The sequence below is a fragment of the Melanotaenia boesemani genome, chromosome 2, assembly GCF_017639745.1.
Source record: "Melanotaenia boesemani isolate fMelBoe1 chromosome 2, fMelBoe1.pri, whole genome shotgun sequence".
NCBI classification, from domain to species: domain Eukaryota; kingdom Metazoa; phylum Chordata; class Actinopteri; order Atheriniformes; family Melanotaeniidae; genus Melanotaenia; species Melanotaenia boesemani.
In genome coordinates, this window is record NC_055683.1 from 37,036,924 (window position 1) to 37,061,075 (window position 24,152).

At 38.3% G+C, this 24,152-nt stretch overlaps 1 protein-coding gene across 1 annotated transcript; it reads left to right on the forward strand.

Moving 5' to 3' along the window:
- Positions 1-1,389: 1,389 nt before the first annotated feature.
- On the forward strand, positions 1,390-22,946 carry flr (fleer). The gene is made up of 19 exons (XM_041974536.1): positions 1,390-1,575; positions 1,935-2,000; positions 3,754-3,963; positions 4,081-4,137; positions 4,256-4,391; positions 4,807-4,911; positions 5,015-5,143; positions 7,933-7,982; positions 9,151-9,303; positions 11,603-11,668; positions 11,758-11,811; positions 11,951-12,016; positions 14,338-14,414; positions 16,174-16,381; positions 17,765-17,836; positions 18,099-18,202; positions 18,374-18,452; positions 21,206-21,335; positions 22,432-22,946. Exons 1-19 carry the CDS (start codon positions 1,528-1,530, stop codon positions 22,566-22,568), a joined length of 1,947 nt encoding a protein of 648 aa, XP_041830470.1. The 5' UTR covers positions 1,390-1,527; the 3' UTR covers positions 22,569-22,946.
- The last annotated feature ends 1,206 nt before the right edge of the window (positions 22,947-24,152 follow it).

Genomic DNA, 24,152 nt, shown 5'->3' on the forward strand with positions numbered 1-24,152 from the left:
GTGTGTGTGTGTGTGTGTGTGTGTGTGTGTGTGTGTGTGTGTGTGTGTATGTGTGTGTGTGTGTGTGTGTGTGTGTGTGTGTGTGTGTGTTGTGTTATTCTTTCTGTGACCTATGATTGAAGTTGCATCGTACATCCTTCAAATATGAGATCATTGGTAAAAATTACCAGTCTGAGCTTGTGCTCTGCTGTGTGAGGAAAAAAAAGAAGAAATGGAGGGAGAAGACATACAAAGCCCTAAGGAAAAATAAAGAAAGAAAACAGAAAAGGTCTGGTTATGTCAGCTGACATGGGTCCAGGGGCCTGAAGGGGCACAAGGCCCACATTTTATATTCTCTGTTTGAAGTGATGATCATTGACGTAAAAAAAATTACAAAGAAACACAAAGCACCAACACACACACACACATATATATATATTTATATATATATATATATATATATGTAAATCATGAGAGTGTAAACCAAAAAGCACAAAATAAATTAATTGCAGGAGGCGAGGTGGTTGTGCTTTAAAGCATTTGAGTGGACTTTTACCTTGAAAGACAAATAAAAACCAACCAACTTTGAGACTCCCAGGTCAGGAGAAGTGTAAATTTATAGATTTGAAGCATAACAGTTTATAATAGTACAAAGTTATAGTGAAATTATCAAATCTCCATGTTCCTCATCCACAACTATAGTTTGGAATTTGGAGCTATTTCTAAATTCCACTTTCTCACTAGATACTACATCAGCGTGCAACAGTAGCTCTTCCATTTGCCTGCATCAGCAACAGTTGTTGTCTCAAAGAATTTAAACAAAACCTAGATAAATGAAGCAACAATAAAGCCAAAGGTTTCTAGAAGTAATATGGGATGGAGAAATAATAATTTGATTGTTTTGATTATTGTATTGACTTCCTTATTGTCGTTATTATTAATCTTTACCACATGTTTGTAATTAAGCTGCTAACAAATGAGATATTAATAAAACTGCAAGTTAAATAATTATGCTAGTTTGAAGTGTTTAAGTCTGAGCTTTCAGGCAATTTACTGTATTCTCTCTCACGCAGTAATAATGTGCTTCAAGGATTATTAATATTTCAGATGGAAATTGTGTTAACCTGTGAAAGGGGGAGCAAAATATTTATCTTTTAAGCAAAAAGGACTATATTGTGGTGAAGACGCACTGGCTTTCTGACCCATAAGTGTTCATTCCTCATTTACCTTTTTATTACAGCAGTATTGATTAAGAAGACACTTATGTTAAGAAACAGGTTTAGGAAGCCTGTTGTCTAGTAGTTGGCTTCACTAGTTGGCTCGCATTAGTGTGCCTCTAGAGGCACTCTAGCTCGCATGAAGCATTCTCTTCGATGATTGGCTGGTGGAGTATCCGTTTCCTTTTCCGGTCTACTTCGTTGCTAAGTAACGGCTCTAATGCACTCCATCCGCTCAAGAGAAGCTAGTTAAATGCTACGTGTAAGAATTTGGGAATATAGATATATAAAACAGATAATTCATATTAGTTGAGATTGCTGGTTTGAAGTCATGGCAGATATCAAAGACGGAGAGTACACCGCTACAATCTACAAATTGGTAAGAACATTGATGTTTGTGTTTAGCTTAGGTTCCTATCGACTCCAACTTTACCGAATCTCGTTTTAAAAAATCATTGTTTTTCTTGGTTTTTGCTTATTGAGAAATAAATCTACAGCGTATTACGCTTCCCCCAAACAAAAATGTTTTTTCTAGAATTCGGCGTAAACAACAAGCACTAAAACGGCCGATTAAGTTCACTTTATTTTAAGCTAAAGTTTGATGTTTCAGATGGCTGAGACGTGCTTGGTATGTTTTTCCCATTTGACGTTGTCACATTTAAACAGCTTCTCCATAACGCGTTGATGAAGATTAAATGACACAAAACCCATTAAAGCTCATTTTCATCTGTGTTTTAGATAAAAGACAGTCAATATGTAGAAGCAATTCACGTCCTAAACGGCCAACTTCAGAAACACACTAAGGTAAGTGCCTTTTATTCCCAGGATGTCCCAATTTATCTCTTTTTTTTCCTCTCTTTTTTCAAGATTCAAGATTAAGGATTTCTTTACCGTCCTTTCCTATTTACACTACGTGTATACTAAACGAAATACTGTTTACCCAGCTTATGCAAAACCACACAAATAAATTTCAGTAAAATAATAATATAAAAGAAAAATATGTCAAATTAATATTTTTTTTAAATTTGCCATTCTTAAGGACATTGCATAGTCTTAAATTTTATTTCAAATGTTTTATTATTTAAAGTGGAAATTATTAGTTGAGTTAAACTGTTTAGAAAACACAATTGAGAACTGTCAACTGCTTTTGCTGTGTTTACATTCACAGCATTATCCCTTTTATGCACATATAAACTTCTTTTCCTTCTCTTCTTTTCCTCTTAGATACCTGGTTAAGGTTTCATAGTGGCTTTGAGAAAGCCAGATGTGCTACCTCAAATTTTCCTGAAGTCTATGGCATATAAAAGGCAGGTTTATGGTGTAAATATCAAAGTGACTGAGATGATGAGAAATAAGACACAAAAATACAGTCAGAATCAACTTTATTCGCCAAATATGGACACATACATGGAATTTCTGACAGCAGGTGTTGTCACTCTAGTGCGGGCTGCTCAATTCGGTCCTACAACGGCCATAATCCAGCAGGTTTTTTATTGTATTCCTGCTTCAACACACCTGACACTTAAATGGCTTTAACAGTCTGTCACAATGACTTATTAATATAAGTCAGGTCTGTTGGAGCAGGAATACATAAAAAATCCTGTTGGATTTCGGCCCTTGTAGGACTGAACTGAGTAGCCCTGCTTTAGTAAAAGTCATAGGATAAGTAATACAGTATGTAAAGGAATAAAATAAGTAGGACGTAATAAATAAAACAGACTCTAATATAGTGGGGTCTACTATATTCAGAGCTATACAAATACACATTATAATATAAAATTAAATATAAATTATATACAGTAGATTTAGTAGAGGAGCAGTATAAAATAAACATGAGAGTGATGAGGTGCAATTATGGATTGTGCAACCAGTTAGCTGTTTATCTGTTAAATAAGTGACTGCATTAGGAAGAAGCGGTTCTGGTGCCTGTTAGTCCTGGTCTTCAGGGTTTTGAGGCATCTGTCAGATGGGAGTCGTTTCAGAAAGACTGTGTGCAGGGTGCGAGGAGCCCTTTATGATGTCTCCTACTCTTTGAGTCCTGGATGAGTACAGGTCCTGAATAGAGAGCTGATGTTTTACTCCCACTTCAGATCCTGAGAGATGATGGTGCCCAGGAATCTAAAGCTCTCTACAATGGGCACAGTGCTGCTGTGGACTGTAAGAGTGTACCATCTTGAGCATGTTCAGCTCTAGGTTGTTCTGACTGCACCTGACCTGCGACTGCGACAGGCCTGTAGTCATTCAGTCCTGTGATGGTGGGTTTTTTGGGGATCGGAATTTTAGTGGAGCGTTAGAAGCAGGAGGGGACCTCACTCAGCTCCAGAGATCTGTTACAGAGCTGAGTGAGTACAGGAGCCAGCTGATCTGCACAGGCCCGCAGACGGGAGGGGGACACTCTATCTGGGCCCAGAGCTTTCCTGGTCTCCTCTCTGGACCAACTCGGTCACAGGTTTCTGTGACATTGTTACAGACAATTAAATTATTTTATTTACAAGTTGGTATTTTTTCTTGTTTGTTTCCTCTGGTGATGATCTTCTTCCTTTTCTCTGTCTCTCAGTCCAGGGCAGCACTGTCTCTGCTGGGTTACTGCTACTATCACATCCAGGACTTTGCCAGTGCTGCAGAATGCTACGAGCAGCTCACCCAGCTACACCCAGAGGTTGAGGAGTACAAGGTGTACTACGCCCAGTCCCTGTACAAAGCAGGAGTTTATTCTGAAGCCACCAAGGCTTCTTTTGTTCTGGATAACCCCAGCAGTCACATCAAGGTTTGTTCCGCACAAATCCATGCTGATGTCAGAATCAGATATCAGTATTTATTTATATGTTTAGTTTGCTGTGTTGTGCCCTTTTTCTCTTTGATTTTTATTTTCTGTCTGACACAGATGGTGAAGCTGCAGGCATGTATTAAATACTGTGAGGAAGACTACTCTGCTGCCAAGGTGATGAGCTCTTGCACATCCTCTGATAACACATTACTGTCTGTTTGGTTTCTGCAGCCACACATACACATTTGTTTGTCTTCTGCTGGTCTGACTACCTGCTTGTGTGTATTTCCAGTTGTTGTTGGAACAGCTGCCGCAGGACGACCCAGACTACATCTATAACATGGGATGTTTACTCTACCAGGAGGGAAGCTATGAGGAGGCATGCAAGAGGTTCATGTCTGCGATGCAGGTGCTAGGATATATGCCAGGTAATCAGCTAAAGACACTGATGAAGACGCCTTCTATAAATAGTTTAATTCCATCAGTTATACCAGTAGCACCTTGATTCTTGTGTCTGAAGTGAGTTAAGTGCACTGCTTTCATGTTTGCCTTTCCACATTTTATTCAAAGATTGTAGCAAAACGTCCCTGCTGTCTCTATGTCTTATCTGTATCTTCAAATTCAATATATTTTACACTTAATTCCGTTTAAACACATATAGCATCACTTGAGGTCGAGCAGAATAAATCCTTTAGACCCTTGTCTTTGAACAGAAAAAAAGACACCTTCCTGTTTTATGTGACTCTACAAAACCGGGTGAAGAAAGGGGAGAAAACCCAAAATACTTATATAATCTGAGTCATGTTGGTTTCTTTGTCTTTCTGCGCCTTCTGTCCTGGTCAGCGTTGTCCTACAACATCGCTCTGACATATTACAGTCTGAAGAACTATGATCAGGCCCTCAAGTACATCTCAGAGATCATCGAACAAGGAATCAAGGAGCATCCAGGTAAACATGCGTCTTTTCTGTTTGTCCTGCTCTTTCATTATCTGCTAATCAGTTTGTTTGTTTGTTTGTTTTTTTTTTACTGTATGTTTTGTCTTTATTCCAGAGCTGAGCATTGGGATGACAACTGAAGGCATGGAGGTCCACAGTGTGGGGAACACGCTGGTGCTGCATCAGACAGCCCTGATTGAAGCCTTCAACCTCAGAGCAGCCATCGAATACCAGATGAAGAACTGTAAGAACCTCAGTCTGCGTCCTCTGAAACATGGCAGGTAGTGATTAGAGGTCCTGAACAGCCAGATTAAAGCTGAGCTGTCATGACTTCTGCCTCATCAGAACGGTAACTGCACATCTGATAAAGACAGATCATCAGTCATTACAGAAAATATTCTGTTTGACACGGATGTCAACATAAAGGCCAAGACATGACAGGAGGAGTGTGGTAGCCCATTTTAAAGGCTGCCATTAGTCCAGCATGACTAAAATAACAGGCCACTTGGCATCAACAGACATTACCTGAAACCTGATAGGAATTTTTCTAAAATACAGTTGTTTTCTAGAGAGGAATACAACTGAATAGAAATATTTTTTAATATAATAAAACCTTAGGTTACATAAAACCAAAGGGGCATTTTTTAAGATAAGGTCCTATCACTGCATGTTTAAAAGCAGCTGGGACACAACCTGAACTAAGAGAGGTGTTAATAAAAGACCGAAGACTAGGCCCAACTGTATTAAAAACCTTCTTTAGGGTTCGAGGATTTCAAAATGTCAGCAAAGGAGACACTGAAGCCAACTCAGTGTTCCACCACAATAGAATGAGTAGAGGGAATATGGAAGTACATATTAAAATCCCCACTTACAGCCTGCCTGACACATGCACTTTGTCAGCAAAAAATTCTCACACATAGCAACAGAAACATCAGCCATAACAGCAGTATGCGGGTTAAAAAAAAGAGTGCGTAGTACTAGTAGTCTAGGACTAAACCTGCTGATAGAAATAATAGATAGATGGACAGATGTTTAGATTTTGCCTTCTCTCTGACAGTTGACAAGAGCCTTTCAACAGTTCCAGAGATCTGTAGTTTGTCCTGTAGTTTGCAGTGAACTAAAGTGTAAATGAAAATATTAAAATGAGCATCTCAATAAAATGAGCTTAAAACTTAATCTCGGTTTCATAAAAATATGCTTCAAAGCACAAACCCAACTTCCATAAAGGCCATAAAAACTTGAAACAAAGGAAATGTTTTCAGCGCCTTCACTCACCAACTTCACTGCACTTAGAAAATATAAACAAATGTAGAATCTGCTTCAGGACACACTCAGTAAAAGTTAGATAGAGTCATGTTTCCATTGTGTTTCGGCAGTTTCCTTTTAAATGAGACTTTTTAACCTTTCAGGTCTGAACAGATATGAATTATTTAAATTATCGTGACTCTTCAACCAGTCATGCCAGCGACATACGACCAACAAACTGAGATGCAAGAATGCCACCAGCAACATGGTTGGTTTTACAGGGTTAATCATTTAGGATCTGAGGATACTAATTGTTTTAGTTTTTCAGAGGAATCTGTTTATTTCTGTCTTTTTTTTTGCTTCTATCCCAACCTACTTTTTACTTTGTTACTCCATCAGATTTTAGATTAATTTTTATTTTCTAGTGATGCTGGTCAGTGAAGAGATTAGGCTTTAGACTTGTGTGTGATTACTAAAGAATAAAGTAAATTACATATTTAGTTATTTTGCTGCATTTTAGAATAATCTCCCAAATTTTCTTGAAATGAGGTCTGCATTTTCCCCTCATTTATCACCAGAAGGCTTTAGATGGATTTGAAAAAATGTTTACATGACACCTGTAGCTTCTCTTTCTATGCTGAGTTTTAATTAGCAGTGGTTTCATATTTGTAAATCCTCCCTGGAGCCAAAAATAGTTTGAATCATTCATTACTTTGTAAAGTCAGCAGACTGAGCAGGAACATGCAGGTGAGGCCAGCAGGGGAAAACTAATGAGTATGTGTTCAAAAACAAGTGGGAACAAAGTCCTAAAGTCCAGTCTCCAGTTCTCATAAATGCATCCGTGCTTGTGACTGAAGGCAATATTCAAGAAGTTCAGGAAAGATTTTGTCTAATAACTAACAAACCCATCAAGCAGGAAATGTTCTGCTCTCTGTGATCATCTTCAGAAGTAAAATACCATCAGGTGAAGCTGTTTCAAACTGCATTTCTGCTGAGCTGACCAGGGTTTCAAATGCTGAACAGTGTTTACAAATGTTGCCACAAACATGATTTATACACACTGTGTTTTGTTTATTTTAAACAATAATTTTATAAAAACTTTAAAGAAGCACCAAAAACCTTTAGCAGATTTTCTCAGTGTTGCACCCTCTAATCCAGCATCCATCTTGCATCCTACCTGTACTGTGAGATCTCTTCAGTCAAGGCTGCTTCTAGAGAAAAAGTTCTAGATGAAAATCACCTGGAAAAGAACTCATGCAGCCTCCTTTCATCTTCCCTGCTCTCTCGGCTCTGTGGCACATTATCAGACCAAAGCTTTAAAGAACAGTGATCAGAGGACTTCCAGAGAGGAGGATGTCTGAAGTGCACATCAAACACCCTGCAGCATCACCTGCTGCAGGTCTGCTTTAGAGACTGAGGCTGCAGAGTGAAACAAGTTTTACCGTGGTTACTAACCTGTAAGTCTATACTTTCTCTCCCTCATGTCTCTTCTCTTGGTTTCCATTAGCAACTGTGCTTTGAAAGATTGTTTAAAGTGTTGCAGAGCAGAAAAGACCACAATATTTCCCCAAACTGAGTGAAATCCAAACCAAATCACATTCTTAAAGTTTCTGTTGAAAACAAGGGTGCTTTAACTCAGGGAGTAAAAGGATGAAATATTTGAGTTTATTTCTAATAGCCACTATAATGAAATAAAGAGGTTTTTGTTCTGTAAAGTTGATCTTGCACAGAGAAGCCGGGTGCACTGACATGTTTTTATCTGCTGTGTTTTCATGTGGATTCCTGCAGTGAAAGGAGCTCAGGAAGCTCTCACAGACATGCCCCCAAGATCAGAGGAGGTAACTATCACCGCCTGTACACCCCCACATCTGCTCATAATACTAACAATAAACAAACCTGGGGATAACATAAAGTATTCATTTTTATTGTTGTTAAAGAGTTAGCTTTAAGAAGTGAGTAACTTTTAGCCACCAACAAATGCATGTGAGTTTGTGCATGTGGTTCAGGTTTGTAATCTGAAGCTGCCTGGACTTGCCCTCTCACAGCCTGGAGAGAAGGGAGATGAATTAAATATTAGAGTGAAGACATGGGTGTGAAAGCTTACATGGAGGTAATGATGATGGTTTCATGGTCTTAAAATGGCCTCATTATAACTGATGGACTGATGATTCCAGTTGCCATGTCAGGACCTTGTGTGCAAACCACAACTGAAGTGAAGAACTACTGCCCCCTGGTGGAAGTAACAGCTGGGTGCATCCTGTCAGTGTTCATGTCATGCGAAGCTACTGCAAATGCATGTTTCTCTCTTTAAAAAAAAGGAAAAAGTCTGTATTTTATATGATTAAAATTAGCTCAGTTTACAAGAAAATTTACAAAAATGTTTTTTTTTATTTCAACAGTTCAGATGACCAGTATGTGTATAACTTCACTGCAAACACATCCCAATAAAATGAATATTCATTAAATTCCATCAGATCATCTTGTATCGAGCATAAAAATCTGCCAGTGGGGTCATAACATTTTGTTTGACAAAAATTATTTAAAAAATCCAAAATCGAAAGCAGCTTATCTCATTACAGACAATAAAAACTCTTTTAGTGAAGATAAACCTGTTTAAAATTTAAATTTTGGACTCCGATTTAAGTTACCTTAAGAATTAACACCTTTGTCTGGGAATAATAATGAGTAACAATATATAAGACACAATGAGCCAGAGAGGTTGTATGAGAGGTTGTTTGCTTATAAAATGACCAAAATTCTTGTTTCTCCTCTGGGGTTTATTATACAACATGGTTATAGCTTGTCATTGGTTCATATTGGATCAAAATTAGCTGTGTGTTGTAAAATAGATTTAAAAACAATTCCTTTTCTAATGCAAAACATGTGTGACAGGATTTGTTTTGCTTTTGGAAAAAATAAGATTATTTCCTTTAAAACAAGGATGTTTATTTCCTGCTGGAAATTCTTGTTTTGCATGATGTGCACAACGTTTGTGTTTTCTGGCAGGAACTGGACCCAGTGACACTTCACAACCAGGCTCTGGTGAACATGGACACAAAGCCATCGGAAGGCTTCGAGAAGCTGGCCTTCCTCCTGCAGCAGCCCTCCTACCCCCCCATCACCTTCGGAAACCTGCTGCTGCTCTACTGCAAACACGAGGTACGCGGCCCTGTTTACGGTCCCCAACCACACATAGTTGAGCCATCTCTGATTGGGTCTGTCCAGAAATGGAGGAGAATTTAGTGTTTAACAACTGTTAAAAAAAAATACACCCTTTTTTTGTGTGTAAATTTCTATTATGCATTTTAAGATGAAAAAAAACAGACATCAAAGGTTTTGTGTTTAATGCAACCATTAAACCTGGAAAAAGTCAGTTTTGAATATAGTTTTACATACAAATAAGACACATTTTTGTTAATTCAGGGTGACAACAGCTCAGGCAATAGAACTGGCCTGACAACGGGAAGGTTGGCAGTTCAACTCCTGCTTCATCCCAGTTAATGTGTTGTGTTCTTGCTTCCAGTGGCCACGGTTACATGATGTTTTTTAATTCAGCATTAATTATGCTGAATTAAATCATTTGGAATTAAAGTATTCTCCTTCGCGTTTACATGGAAATAGTAATTCTGAATTGAGGCTTACATGGAAAACACATTTAATCGCCTTTATTTAATTCTGCTTAAGCTCTGGGGGTTGTGAAGATTTCTATTTGGACGGCGGGCAGACGTGACGTATTTACGTCTACCGGAGGAAAACAAACTCCCGTTCCTGCTTCTTTTCTTTTCGGCTACATGTAATAAAAACCATTTTCGCTTTGATTGTGATTCTAGCTTTGAAGCAGCAACTAGCATTACTTCATTTTGGTCCGCTGAGGAGGAGAAGGGAGATAGAGTACCATACCATCATCGCAACAGGACAAGGGAACGAGCATGCGCAGAACAACCGGAATTAATTTAAGCAGAATGAACGTATTCCTGATCCAGGAATTATTATTTGGATTTAAAATCAGAATAAACCAGCCACTTATTTAAGTTTAATTCTTAATGACCATTTTCATTTGGAATTAGGTGTTTACAAGGTTATTTTAAAGAGGATTTCATTTTTATTCTGAATTAAAGTGGAATTAAAACTTTCATATAAACATGGCCAGTGCCCAGTGAGCGAGTGAATGAGTGAATGTTTGGTGGTGGTTGAAGAGGCCATTGGTGAGGCCATCAGTCTGTCCCAGGACTACACAGGTAGCTCTCCACCACCAGGTGTGAAGGTGGAGTGAATGAATAATGGATTCACTGTAAAGTACTTGTTTAGCAATGTAAAGCTAAACCATTAGATTATTATTATTATTCAAACACACAGCTAATGACACATCATGGAGTGATGTTCATGGGAAATGTAATGAAACCTCTGTCACATTTCATTCATTCATTCAACAACTGAAAAAATAACAGTATGTTATTTATACTAAACAAAATGGACTTTAACCAACATTTGGCAGGTTGACAGGTGTTAGTTTAGAGCTCGGGCCCTGCTGGAGAACTATCTACTTACCTGTGGTGCCTCCCTACAGGAGAAAGGATTTACACCTGAATTTTTCTTCCTGATTGTTTGGTGGGTGTTCTTCTCAGAGCTGCTGCTTTATCAGAAATTAGTCATGAAGGTCCTGCTAGTTTCCATGGAGATGAAGGTGTTTTTTTAGTGAAGGATTCACTCTTCCTATCATAGACTATCTTGGGCTTCACTTCCTTCTGTATCCTTATTATGTTTCTAAAGTGAATGTGGGGGCTATCCCTGGATTCTCCAGACTGACCATTGACAGAGGTGTCCACCATCATCATCAGCTGATGGCTTCCTGAGAAATCTACCTGCATGACATCTCTATTAAACACCTGGAAAACTGCTCAGGTTCACTTTTTACCTTCAAGTGTAGCAGAGTTCCTCATCCGATATTACTCATTCCTAGATGTACTGGGCTGCTATCCTCTGGGTTTCTCATTTCTGGTATGTCATTTCAGACAGGAGGCAGAATAATAGGCCTCATCAAGAAGAAGTTTAACAACTGTTTTATTCTGCCAGTAATACTCACTTTACACTGCGACTGACACTGATCATCAGTCAAATGTATTAATAAAAGTAATTAGTAGGTTTTTTAATGTGTGTGGTGGACAGTAAAACCACAATCCAGTTTCTGATGAAAGTTTCAACCATCTCCTCCTCCTGACTGTGTTCACTCTGTCTTCATTACCCAGAGGATTATCACAGCTTCTCCTTCAAAACCATGACGAACCCTCAGCAACATGATGGAAAGTTTGGCTTTTTTCCACCATCCTGAACACCAGTGAGGGGTCCATACTGGGAGTTAACGCCTTTTTTTAAAAAAAGGATTTGGAGCAGCTGACAGGGCTGCAGGTTTGGTGCTTTCATTAAAATGGTATTAATGTCTCTGCTGGATTTTTCGCAGTATTTCGACCTGGCAGCTGACGTCCTGGCAGAAAACGCCCATCTCACCTACAAGCTCCTCTCCCCAGTGAGTTCCACTACGTTCACATAACAGCTGGGAATAAAGTTCACTGTTTTCTGCGTGAAGTAAAATACGGTCATCTGTTTTCTTTCCAGTACTTGTACGAGTTCCTTGATGCCTTGTTGACGTGTCAGACAGCACCAGAGGAGGTATAGCATTAAACGCAAAGACTTTTAGGTTTATTTACATAAAATCAAACATGTAAAACCTGGTGTAGTTAACATGCAGGCCACCGTCTTCCCACCATCCACTTCATATCATCTTCTCTGCTCCGTTTCCTTTTTACAGGCGTTCAGGAAGTTTGAGGAGATGAACGTCAAATTGGCGGAGCAGCTTCGGAAGCTGACAAAACAGGTTGTTCAAATCATTCATCTCTTTCTGCTCCATCAGACTCACCAGTTTAAAAGAAAATGCATCAGTGTCATTGCTGGTTTCACCCTCATCACCTACAATTTAAATGTGATTAGAAATATTTCACAGATGGTTTAATTTCTAGATGATCATCACCAAATAGTGAAAAGCTTTCAAATTTATTTTACTGTTTATGTAAATGTTTCAGATTTTAGCCATTTTCTAATTTCCATCTGTTGTCTCTTTGATGTCATTTGTCAAAATAATCCTAAAAAATCACAACATAAATACATAAAATTACATAATGTATTTGAATCGTTTATCATTAAAGGAATCGTCCTTTATGATCCGTGTGTATGTACTCACATAATGCAAAAATTGACAATCAAAAGCTTAAATCTTGAATCTTGGTCGCTGGAGAACCTTAAAAATCCAATCCATGTTATTTATAAAGCACATTTTAAAAACAAAGACATGACTCCAAAGTGCTATACATCAACAATCATCAATATTGATTAATAAAATAAAAGGATTAAATAAATAAATAATAAAAATATAAAAACAATGACCAAGTGCTTCTCTGTTTAATTCCACCAGCTAATAAAAAAACAATAAAAACAAGTGACAAGATAAACTAAACAAAGAGACAATAAATAAAAAGACACAGAGGACCACACAACTCATGCGGTGTTAAAAGCCTGAGAATAAAATTGGGTCTTTAGACGAGACTTAAAGCTCTCTACTGTGGAGGCAGATCGGACATGGAGGGCCAGAGCGTTCCAAAGTCTGAGGCCGCCTACAGAGAAGGCCCTGTCCCCTCTAGTTTTAAGACTGGTGTCCGCAAAACCACCTCCTGATCAGTGCAGAGGAAACCAAGGAGATGGTGGTCGATTTCCACAGACGCCAGTCTGCTGTCCTCACCAGTGAACAGAAATTGAGAGAGTGGACTCTAGTATCTGGGTGTTCACCTAAACAATAAACTGGACGTCCTGTCTGCTCTGGAGAGCAGCTTCAGGGACAGACTGATCCATCCTCACTGTGTGAAGGAGAGATACCGCAGGTCTTTCCTCCCTGCTGCTGTCAGACTTTACAGTGAACACATGGAAACTGTCTTTACATATTTATATACATGTTTATGTACATATTCATATACTGTACATACTCACCCTGTCAGAGCATATACTGCACATATTATTATATTATTATTCTGTATTCTTTTTATTATTTGTACTCTTGCAACAAAGCAATTTCCCCACTGAGGGACTAACAAAGGTTTTCTTATTATTTTTATTCTTACTTGTCAGCAGATTTGCTGTTTAACTTGTGAAGAAAAGAACATTTCCTTTATTTTTACCTTGTGCAGTCCAGCATCACAGCAGCAGAATAATGGTCTGGCTGCCTGTTGGGCCAAACAAAGTGTGAAGACAAAGATACAAAAAATAGAAAACAACAGCAACAACTATACCACCAAAACAGAAAAAAAAAAACAGTTAACCAGCTGCTACACCTGCAAAGAACTTAACAGAAAACTTCCTATGACCACTGTAAGAAAACAAAGCAGACAACATCAGGAGCACCTACAGGAAGACAAAATGAGAAAAATATGAACAACAGCAACAAATATGAAAACAAACCCACTGATGCCTGTTTTCACAAATTTGTTTTCACAAATATTTTTAAATTATTTCTTTTTTATTTATTTGTTTGTTTTTGGTTACTCTTATTTGTGTGTTTAATTTATGTTATTTATTTTATTCATTTATTTAATATATAGTAATTTTATTTTATGTCAATTCTCTTTCATTCCTATTTTTTCAGGTTTTTTTCCTGTATTGATTTTAGTTTGATATAATTGTAAATAAATTTAGGCCTTAAGATGTCAAACCTGCAGGACAACACAGTAACTGTATAAACATGTGAATGTGTGTGTGAATGTAAAATAATTTTAATACAAATTGTCCCAAACAAAATGTGCAGTTCCCACCCTGTCTGCCAGCATCATTTCAGTTAACAGCTGCATCCTCTCTGAGATTCTTGGAAATATAAGTTGTTCCTCTTTAGCTGGAGGAAAGTTGCATGACTGGCTGCAGGTTAACACTGCAAGATGTGCCCTGGAGAGCTGACCAGGTGCACACACTTGATCATCTCTGTGGTCGTGATTGTCCCGTCACCATGACAACATCCTAAGGGATCCTTTAAAGCTTAAGGTGTTTGTGAAGGAGGGAAATTTACTCCCATTTGTTTGTGATTATTGCACCAAAACAAACACCAGGTTTTAAAGAAAAGAGTTTGGTCTGAATTAGATTTTGTCTGTTGTCCCTCAGGTGCAGGACACCAGGCAACCTCGAGACGAAGACCTGCAGAAGAATGCTCTGCAGGACTTTGCACTGGTGCAAGAAAAGTAAGGACATTCAAACACAGTTACAATGCCATGACACAAGACATACTCACTTGTTTTATATTAGCTCTCCTTTAAAATAACATTATAATAACTCACCTGAGACTGTCTGTGCTTGCAGGGGTAATTCAGGGGTTTCCCAAGGTAACTGGCCCCTCCCCAGTTGATCTGGGCTCCTTATCTAGCCTTTTAAAACCAACTGTCACTAATTTGGGTTTTAAATTGGACAGTGATCTTAAACTAGATCGCCAGATTAAATTGGTGGTAAAGTCCAGCTTTTTTAACCTTTGTCAACTTGCTAAGGCAAAATAATTTAGAACTGCTCAGCACTTTGAGACAATAATTAATACCTTTATCACTTCCCGGCTGGATTACTGTAACGCACTTTATCTTGGAGTCAGCCAGTCATCCCTCTCACCTCCATCTCGTCCAAAATGCTGCTGCTCGTCTTCTGTTTGGAGCATGGAAGAGAGACCACATTACGCCTATTTTAGCATCGCTTTACTGGCTGCCTGTGCATTTTAGAGTTCATTTTAATATTCTTTTATTTGTTTTTAAAACCTTAAATGGCCTGACCTTGCCGTAACTCTTTGAGCTGCTTTTCCCACATTTGCCAGCCTGGCAACTCAGATCAGCTGATCAGCTCCTTTTGGAGGTACCGAGGTCTAGGTGGAAGCTCAGATGGAAAAGAGCCTTTGCGGTCGCTGCTCCTAAACTGAGGAATTTTTTGCCATTAAAGGGTAGAGAAGCCCCATTACTGTCCATTTTTAAAACCCGCCTAAAGACCATTTTAATGACTTGGCCTTCAATCTAGCATGAGACTCTTGCTTGCTTTCTTTTATTGTTTTTACTGATTTATTGTTTTATAATTTTACTGCTTTTGTTTCTTTTTTTAATTTGCATTTTATTTTACTTTTAAATTTTTTGCTTCTATGCTCTGTTCAGCACCTTGTTCAGCTGACTGTTTTAAAGTGCTCTATAAATAGAGTTGAGTTAAGATCTAATCTTCAGGTGGGAAAAGGTTGATTTTGGCTCCTGCTGTAATATGGCTGCTAAAATTTAGCTCAAACTTCAAAATTTTGATCTGCTGGTTTTAACACTGCTGACTGAAGACAGACAATAATGTTTGGACACTCCTCTTTGGTTCCAAACACAATAATTTTGGTTTCATCTTTATTTAGCCAAAGAAAATTCTGGCACATCCACTGGGGATGGGACCAGAGTCCTCTGGTGAGACAGTAATATAGAGCTTAGTATCATCAGCATAATTATGATCAGATATCTGGTTGGTTTCCAGGAGCTGAGCTAGTGTGAGCATGTAGATACTTAACAAAAGGGGGCCCAAAATGGAGCCTTGGGAAATTCCACAAGTCATCTTTGTTTGAGTAGATCTGTAGCTGCCAACTGATACGAAGTAGTCCCTGTCTTTTAAGTAGGGTTCAAACCAAGTCAGTCCAGAGAGGGTCTGTTAACTGAAGGTTCTGCCTCCCATTCTACTTTTAGAACCTCTAGGAACCACCAGTAAATCTGCAGTCTGAGTGAAGTGCTCTGTTGGGAAAAATCTGGAACTCTTGAGATCTTAAAGATCCAGTAGAGGTCACAAAGAACTTTATATATAAGGAGAAGAATTTAAATTTCTATTCTGGATTTAACAGGGAGCCCATGAATATAAAACTGGAGAAATATGATCTCTGATAATCCTCACCAGAATCATGTGGTTTTATTCAATAATAAACACATCCCTCTGTTCTTTTTATTTAAGGTACATTGTGGTCCTCATGGCACAGGCCAAGATCTATTGGAACCGGGAGAACTTCCAGGTGGTGGAGAAGATTTTCCGCAAGTCGGTGGAGTTCTGCAATGATGACGACACCTGGAAGCTGAATGTGGCTCACGTGCTCTTCATGCAGAACAAATACAAAGAAGCCATCGGCTTCTATGAGCCTATCGTCAAGAAGCACTACGATAACGTGAGTTCATGAGGAAAATTTAGATCTCTGTCAACAAGATAATCACATCAGCGAAGATGAAGGTCAGAGGTTTGCCTTTTTGTCCAGGTGGAGCAGTGTAACATTCAGGAATGTCCCTGCAAGTGCAAACCCTCGGTAAAAAAAAAATACAGCGAAAACGCTGCAGTTCTGCCGCAGTATTTGTGTGGCTTTGTTTGCATGTTTGTTTGGAGTGGTGGTTCTGATATCTCTAGAATTTGAGAATTATGATTTTTGTCTTATGAATTCTAATCAGAAATGATATATCAGGGATTATGCAGACATGTGGGGGCAGCCCTGATGGAATATTTCACTGAGTCACTGGTTGCTACGGTGACTCCCACTTTTTTTAAAATTAATTAATTAATTTTTTATGAGGACTAAAAATAGAGACTGACAAAAACTAAGTCATATCAAAAGAAATCTTGAACTGGAAGAATCTTGATCTGGGCGCAAAATAAGTTTCTTTATTCTCTGTGCATTATAAAGTATTTTTTGAGAGCTTAGAGACTTGTCACCTCCAGATTATAAGCAAAAATTCAGATTTTATCACAGTTGAGTTTGGGTTAAGCAAACATTTGGGTTTGCTCTAAGCTTTAAGAGAAATCTGTAAAAGAAGTGACTGTAAAAGAAGACAAATTTTACTACATTTTAATGTTAAAATTGTAGATGCAAGACAGAAATTGTGTGTTAAAAAAGGCATATAGCAAAAATAGAAATAGCTTACAGGGTCAGACAGTATGTTTGACAACATCACACTTTAACCTGAATAGTGAGTGGAAAAATACACAAAAAAAAAAGATAAGGATAAAACTTGAACCTAAAATGCAGATTCAGTCAGGAGAGACCCAAAAATGAAAAATGTTGCTACCTGAGGCAGGGCTGGGTTAGATCTCATTGTTCTCAACGGGGATGCAACTTTTTTTTTTTTGCAACTTTTGTGAATTTAATGAACGTACAGTGAATCACAACCAAAAGTCTTAAAATACGATTCCTGCATGTTTTAATACATTTTTGTCCCTGTTTCCTCTGCTGTGGGATGAGATATGTGGGGATTTTTTTTAGCTTAGTTGTGTGTTCGCTTCTTTTGCAGTGGCATCCTGAAAAACAGAGCATGACACATTGGTTTTGTTTGCAGGTTTGCAGGCTTCAGAGGCACACTCACAGTCTTAGATTCACTTTTAGATAACAATGGTTGTGTGAATGTGTGTTTTGCAATATCTGAAGGTTTTGAGTTAATTCCAACAAGGTTTTAGAGCTCTTCATGTAGACTGCTCTTCCTGTTTCACCAGCAGCTGCTGGTCTGTGTTTCTTGATCAGTTTCAAACATTATGCTGATGGATAAATGTGTGTTTCCTGCTGCAGATCTTGAATGTAAGCGCTGTGGTCCTGGCCAACCTGTGTGTGTCCTACATCATGACGAGCCAAAACGAGGAGGTAAAGTGGTCCACACAGACCAGATGTCGTACCTTTAAAGCATGAGGCCTTCAGACTCAGTGTTGTGTGTAGGACAAATGTCATCAAGAGTTAAAGTAGGTGCACATGGAAAATAGAAGATAATAAAGTGAAACACTGTTATTTACATATGTTAATCTTTTTTGTTTTATTAATTATTAAAGAAGCTTGTGTGACTTTGTTTTTCATTAGATAGAATCAAATAAGTCTTGTTTTTTTTCTTTGTGTAATGTTGTTTTAACAGGCCGAAGAGCTGATGAGGAAAATCGAGAAAGAGGAGGAGCAGATCTCCTATGATGATCCGGACAAAAAGGTGTTCCACCTCTGCATCGTCAACCTCGTCATCGGGTAGAGTTTTTTGTCTACAACAATTTTTTTTTTTTTTTTTTTTTTAGGGTGGGGGGCAGGCAGTCTTCTTCTCGTGTAACTAAAGAAGCTAAGTGTGGTCCAAATCTGATCCATTTTTATCATTAAATTGAGCTGAAACTCAGTCTTGTTGCTGTTGGGTTTTCCTTTCAGGACTTTGTACTGTGCAAAGGGGAACTACGACTTTGGCATCTCCCGAGTCATCAAGAGCCTGGAGCCTTACAACAAGAAGGTCAGCCATTTTTTCCCAAATGCAGTACATCAGGTCTCACCACCAATCGGCAGCCTTTAGATCAGTGATCCCCTATCTGGTCTTTAGGGACCACTATCTTGCAGGTGTTAGATGTTTCCCTGCTGCAACACTCTTGATTCAAAGCTCTGCACAAGTCTGCTATTGAGGCATTCATTTGAGTCAGGTGCGTTGAAGCAGTGAAACTTCAAAAGTTTGCAGGACATTGGGCCTTGAAGACCGAAGTTGTGGATCCCTACTTTAGATAACAGATAAACTTTAACACTTAACTACTGGAAAACAGATGTGAACATTTTAAATGACCTTGTTTTCTGCTTTAACTGGACCCAAAACATAAGCTCATCTTTAAACATGTCAAATACACAAACATAATGGGTTTTTCAACAAGCACCTCCAACAGTTGGTTCTGGTATCTGCACATTAACACTTATAAGAAATGTTCAAAATGTGTAAAAATACTGATATTTTATTAATCAGTGTTTACCCACATAAAATAAAAAATATCTCTAAAATGAAGATGTTTTAAAGGGGTTTTGATCAATAGTTCTCCAGGGTTTCTGAAAGGCCTTTTAAAGTTTTTCTTTGGACATTTTCTACTTGTTTGCGCATTTTCTGTCCGGCCTTTGCACCTGACCATTTTCAGAGAAATGTGTTTTTTATTTCATTTAAACATCAGTGACATGTGGGGAGGTTCATGGCTGGGGAGGCGCTGACTCCTTTGGAGTCAGGTTTACAAATGTAAAAAAAAAATCGATTGAAATGGCAGCATATTGAACTTTGGAAATGTTTCATGTCTCATCAGCATTCCTTGCTCACACTCACACACAAACACAAACACACACAGGAGAATTCACTTAAAGTCAATTTTTTAAAGTACTTTATTTATGTTTTTTTTTTTTTTTTATCTTTTATTAGTCTCATCTATTTAAAAAAAACTGACATCTAGTTGTGCCTGTTACCTTTCTTTGTATATAAAGTCCATACAGATTATACTTCTTCACAGAAAGATCTGCTACTTGGTTGTAAAAGTTCTCCTTATTTTCTTGTAGTTTTAAAAGTCTCTCAGCCTCTAAAGATATAAGGAATACCTGAGAGTTATGTCTTAATTGAGCTGTCTTAATCCACCTGTATGCATGTTTTCAGTCTTTTCATTTTATTTACATATACGATCTTCCATCTTCCACTTTAGCACGGCAGCGACAAGCACCACCAGATCAGGTGCGCCCTCTCTGGTGCAGCAAAGTTCTGTCTGCCTCTTGTGACTTTTTTCCTCAGTTTATTGTCCGATCAAAGAGAACAGTCACAGACTTAGATTAAAAACATTACACAGACTGTAGAAAATCATGGTGTATAATAAATCTGATTGGAGTCATACAGAAAATACATTTATAACACAGATTAATGGACAAATATTAAAATTATGTGATTGTTATTAGTTTTAAGCCTCACCTGCCTCCCCTGACCGCACATCGACACGACAGACAACTTAGCAAGAAAATGGTTTAAAAAAAAGTTTGATCTTTAGTCTCATTCGTACCAACAACCTGTCACAAAAACACTTCATTTAGTTTAATCTGTGAAAATCAGCAAAGACCTGAACCAGGACTTTCAGTTCTGTTCAGTTCTGTTGACCTAAGCCTCATCAGAAATGGTTTCCATGGAAACATGCCCATCAAGAAGCCATTCTTAAGCCATCCTCCTCAGAACCCAGACCTCAACAGGTCTGATGGAGGGATGGATCCTCCCCAGAACCTGGACCTCAACAGTAATGAAGTAGTGAGGGATCATCTGGACAGAGAACGGAATCAAAGACAGAAACATTCAAATAAGAGCTTTGGAAAGTCCTTCAAGGATCCTGGAGAACTATTCCTGGAGACTATGTTGAGAAATGTTGGGAACTAATTTAGATATTAGTTATTAATCACATGTCCAAGGACAGTTCTTAATATTCAACTAAATTTGTCACATAGCATCACTGGGGGAAACTGGAAACTAAAGACTAAACATGGGATCAGCCTCATGGGTTTGTTCATCTGTACATGTCAGTTTGGAAAAGATGATTTAGTGCAGCTGGTTCCTGTTTTCCTTGCAGTATGTAAAGAAATGAGGGGTGAAGGAAGGCTTTTGGCACATGAGATGTGTTAATTTAAAGTTGATATAAATCCTCAGAAACTTTAAACTCTTAAGAAAACCACACATAAAATAGTCAGCAATAGGGGGTTTACAGGATGTTTATTTAACATAATATGAATTATTCCAGTGGTCTCAGTTGTTTTTCATGGAAAGCTGTTTTTGTTTTTACTTTCCAAAGACCAAACATCAGATTTTAGAAATGACTCCAGCTCTGGTTATTTTCCATGTTCAGCCTGGACCCTGCAGGATTCTTGAGTTTCTGAGCTTCTCTTTATGGGAACTTTGATCTGGCTCAGTGTTCTCTGCTGCAGCCGGAGTTCCAGCTGAGAACACAAGGCGTCCGCAGTCACGACAGTCAGCTCACACACTCATATCCACAGTGAAAGCAGAGAGGCCTTCAGGAAAGAGATGCACAGCAGTTTATTCATTATTCATGTTTCACACTGAGCTGCCAAAGAGACGCTTGGTTCTCTGTAGACAAACACGACTTTTAAAAACATAAGTTATTAGTCTGGTTTGATTTAGATCAGTTGTTAACTGAAAGTAAATCCCAGATGATGTGAGTAATGAGTTAGTTTGTGTGTATTTGTGTGTGTGTTTAGCTGGGGACGGACACATGGTTCTACGCCAAGCGCTGCTTTCTCTCGCTGCTGGAGAACATGTCCAAACACATGGTCATGCTGCGGGACGCTGTGGTACAGGAGTGTATTCAGTTCCTTGAGCACTGTGAGGGTAAGCAGCCACCCCTCCAGCACACCTGCAGGACTTTTCCACTTACACACAGTTTAAACACACCTACAGGGTCACTTTCTGCCTGACCACATCATAACGGCCATCTTTGATTGACAGCTGCTGATAATAAAATAAAAATGGAGGCGCCCACAGATGTCTGTTTGGGAAACGAAGAATATAAAGAGAATTACTTTTCTATCATGGTCGTCTGTTTCATATTAGACAGTCACGACTTCTGAGATTAAATTTAAAAAAAAAAAAAAAAAAAACTTGTTAGTCCACAAGGGGCAAATCATGGCACACAGAGTCATCAAGTTGCACAGGATGCACAAGTAAAATAAAGAAATGGCTCAGAAAACACAAGTAGCTGTACAATTAGGGAATAAAGTAAATCCAGATAATAAAATATAATAAGCATAATACACTATCATTATATTATATCAGATTATGATATATTAGATTAATATTATATTATAGTAAACATTATTATATTATTAGTGATAATTCTAATAATATTTAGATGATAATATAACATATTACATTATATTCATTTAAAAGTAATAATAGATATTATATTATTCTGTTTAATTTGAACAGGTTTATTATTATAAGTTATATTATATATGACTGTATATATAGATACAGATATATAGATATTTTGCATTTTTACCAGAATAACCAGTGATATAAGAAGATGCAAGTTTTTTTCCAGTAATACATTTGAGTAAATCAGGTACTGATGGTAGAGCGTTACTTTTCCAACCAAAAAATAAATAAATGCGCTGCATTAGTTGGGGGGTATTTTTAGCAAAATAAATTATTCTACACGGGGAACAATGCTGAACACTGTAAGATTTAGTGGAGTGATCTGGTTACACGAGCAGGTATGTGAACAATTACACCCAGGACGGAGCTGAGGTTAAAAAGCAAGTTTATGTTCGTTTTTAGGTTTAAAATATATTTTTATATATTTAAATGCTGCCGCTTGTTCTTTATACTGCAAAGTTCCTTCTCATGAGTTAATGTTCCTGGAAGGTTTTCAATAAAAAACTGGTGGTCTGAGCCGACATCAGTCTGACTCTCCATCTCCCTGTAGCATACGGGAAGGAGGTGCCCGCCATCATCGAGCAGCCCCTGGAAGAGATCCACATCCACATCGGCAAGAACACCGTCACCTACGAGGCTCGACTGCTCAAGGCCCTGTTCTACGACGTCATTGGCTGGAACAAGTGACATCACGGTGCAGCCCATGTTGAGGTTTGACCAGAAAGACATAATCCAGCTGATGTTAAAGGAGCCTTCAAACTCGGCTCCACTCAGCAGCTCTGACACATTGCAGGGAATCAGTCACGTTCATTACCATTAATTCTCTCTGGATAAAAGAGTCAAGCAGACTTGGTTTCAGTAGTTTATCTTTATTCTGTTCACATAAATTTAAACTAATATGAGCTGATTCAAGTTCATCTACAAACATTCAGTTCTGCTGCCTTAATGTTTCACGCGGTTTTATAGATTTATATCTAGCTGATTACATGTTGAAAGCAGAAACAACTATTTATGAGGAAAAATACATTTGTTTGTCATGTAAATTAAATATTTGTTTTGAATTGAGATGCTCCAGTCTGCTTTTGTGTTGATTTAAGTTTTAAATGACAGAAAAGTCCTGCAGACGTTCTGCAATGCTGAAACAGCTCTCAGTAAACAGCATCTCCTGTATTAAAGTGAACATGAAACCCTCTCACTGACACTTTAAGGGTTTCAACAACAAGAAAAGCCCCATTTTTATGCCAAATTATGGAACATGTGACACAACATCCGGGACATCTGCTCAAACCTGATGAGCACCAACAGAGATAAAAAATAAGGAGATTTTAATGATCAGCATCCCCTTAGAGCAGGATCACCAATTCCTGACCTCTTGAGCCAGTGTCCTATAGGTTTTCATTGTATCCCTGCTGCAACACACCTGCTTCAAATAGTTCTCCAACAGCTTGTTGTCAAGGTCTGCACTGGCCTCTTAACAACCCATTATTTGAGTCAGGTGTGCTGCAGCATGCTATAATGAAAACCTGCAGGACACTGGCTCAGGAGGTCCAGAGTTGGGGATCTCTGGCTTAGAGCATCACAGACTCAAGAAACTAATGCATCTACAGTTTAAACATTCCTGTATGTAGAGACAACAGCGCCATCTGTGGCATCTATTTAAAATTGAAGCGTCACCACTTTTAACCCTTAAAACTCCACTAGATCCTCCCTCCCCCTTCAACCTCCCCGAGCACCATTATCAATATCAGTGTCTCAGGAACAGTAGTGTGTAACTCTGTGGGGTGAATTGTGATGGATAGCTACCCTTTAGGTGATCTACAGAAGTTTTTCAGGCTTTTATATCCTGTCCAGGAAGTTTACAATCCAGCCACTAAATGTAATGTTTTTTCAGAAATTATCTGGTAAATCCACAATGATCCATGGTAACAGCTTTATTTTTCACATTTTCATGTTAAAAGATCACTATCACTACTATATTGCTTAGAAACCTCTACTTAGACCTGGAAATGATGATGAAGCCACTTCCTGTCAAACTTTCCACCAATCAGAGAGCTTAGATTGATGGTAATGTCCAATCAGGAGCAGCCAAAGATCAACCAGTGAGCAGAAAGTTCTATGTGTGTCTGAAAAGAAGAAAAATAATGCTCCTCTATGGCTGGAATAAAGCCAAGAAGATGTTTCTGATGCACGGTGGCGCCAAAAAGCAGCTGAGCTGGAGTTGGTTTAGTGAGGATAGCAGGTAAATAGTAGCAGAAATAACTGGAACTGAGG